Here is a 1864-nt window from a genome sequence, read left to right as displayed (position 1 = left end):
TGGCACACTTCAGCCCTCTGGTGTTCCTCCCATCGGTCAGCACCCGGGTGCTCCAGGGTGTAGGCAGGGTGAGGCTCCACCGGCCCCACTCCTCCGGCCAGAGTGTGCGATTCACTTGTGGACCACCCTCACAGTTGGGAGACGGATGCAGATGCCCGGGAAGACGCCGATGGCTGGGGGCCTGAGTGTCTTCAGTTTTTGGTGGGCCAGGGGACAGGGGTGCTGGGGCAGGAGGAGGACCTCCCCTCTCTCAGCCCTCAACCTTTTTTCTCCCAGGAGGAGGACCTCCCCTCTCTCAGCCCTCAGCCTTTTCTCTCAGAGGTCTCTTTCCTCCGGGCTCCCCAAGGAGCACTCATGCGTCTGGTCCCAGGCCTGGGCTTAGTGCCGACTCGACTCCCCAAACCTTGAGTGAGCCCAGTCTGCTCTGGCTGCAGGGTTGGCGTGCCTTGCCGGACGGTTCCGGTTCTGGTTTGGGAGCGGGAGCAGCTGGCTGGCCCACAGGCAGGGCTGTCTTGCAGGCTGTAGGTGAGTTCTCAGCAGCTGACTTTGGAAATGAACTTTTTAGGGATCTGAGGCTTCTGAACCTTTTTGAATCCTCATCTGGGAAACCCACTCCGCCTGGCCATCTCCCAGGCTCCACTGTCCCCACTGGGCCTCCACTGTGTCCTTAGCCAACAGAGCTTCCGCACGAGGGCGCATCAGCTCTCAGGCGAGGGAACTGTGCCTTGCACTCCCCGGAAATAAGGACATAGGCCCAGGGCAGGGTTCCTTCCAGCCTTTCCCAGGCTGACGTTGCAAGCTCTACCTGGGTTTACCACTGTGCCAGAGCCGGCTGGGACGGGACCAGGTCCAGAGTTCTACAGCGGGGACTTTGCAAATTGCCGCGGAGCTGGGGTGCGCACCTTTGGCTAGAATTTGGGACCTCACTTCTCTCTTTCCCCTTACTATCGGGCCACACCTACCAGAGGCCATGTCTCCTCCCCGTGTCCCGCCCATGCCCAAACTTGGCTGTGTTTATTATTGTGCAAACTCGACCTCAGCTTTGCCTCAGCATTCAGCCGACGCAGCGGGCAGGCCTGGCGCGATCTTGGAGAGGCCAAGAAGTGCTTGCTGGACTTGGGGTGCAGGGAGCTCTAGGAGGGGCTGCAGGGGCGAGGTGGGGCGGAGGCTGCAAAGTGACACTGACTTCTCTCTCAGCCTGAGTGTGTGGGAGCTGGCGCAGAGACTAACGAACAGGGAGGGCTCACCAGTTGAGCTTACTTGGGGGGAATGCAGTCCTGGAGAGGGTGGTGACCCTGGCGACTGTGGGGCCCGTGGGTGGCAATTAAGGTGCGGACATTGAGGTTCTTTTTCACTCCAGGGTTGCAAGGAGCATACCGCAGAGAGCGAGGGACCCTGGGAGGACAGTGCCCCCCCCACTAGAGGGCCACCTCCAGATCTATGGCCTACATTAGGGACCTGGAGCGAGAGGGAGGCCTGGGTGTCCCAGCCCGGCCTGGCCCCCCGCCAGCCGGTGACTGCAGACTGCAAATTCATTTTTGGTATTTATCTTACCCTCCCCCCCATTATTTTCCTGGGTCAGGTTTACAACCCCCCATAAGGGGGGGGGGGTGGTGGTGTCACTGGATTCCCCGGGTTACGGTGGGATTCTCTGTGTGTTCAGAGGTTCCCTGAGCCCTCCCAACCGGTCTTCAGGGGCTCTCTGTGACAGCCAGGGTCCCCCCTCACTCGAGGGCTTCCCGGTCTCCCCACCCTCCCTGCAGGGCACTGCCTTTGGCCCACTGCCCACTGTACCCCCCCTTTGGCATGACCACCGGTTTACTCACTGAAATGCTAACTCAGTTATCTGGAATGTTTTCTCTTT

At 60.4% G+C, this 1864-nt stretch overlaps 1 protein-coding gene across 1 annotated transcript in view; it reads left to right on the top strand.

The window, feature by feature from the left end:
- The window catches only part of FOXL1 (forkhead box L1), a 4720-nt gene that overhangs the window by 306 nt on the left and 2550 nt on the right, over nucleotides 1-1864 (top strand). Inside the window, exon 2 of the mRNA XM_006152718.3 lies at nucleotides 135-201. Within this exon, the coding sequence (XP_006152780.2) occupies nucleotides 135-201 (67 nt within the window). The remainder of the gene's footprint in view (nucleotides 1-134; nucleotides 202-1864) is intronic.

The sequence above is a fragment of the Tupaia chinensis genome, unplaced genomic scaffold (assembly GCF_000334495.1).
Source record: "Tupaia chinensis unplaced genomic scaffold, TupChi_1.0 Scaffold000355_1, whole genome shotgun sequence".
Taxonomy (NCBI): domain Eukaryota; kingdom Metazoa; phylum Chordata; class Mammalia; order Scandentia; family Tupaiidae; genus Tupaia; species Tupaia belangeri.
Note: the sequence above shows the minus strand (reverse complement) of the source record. Positions and strands in the feature narration are given on the sequence as shown.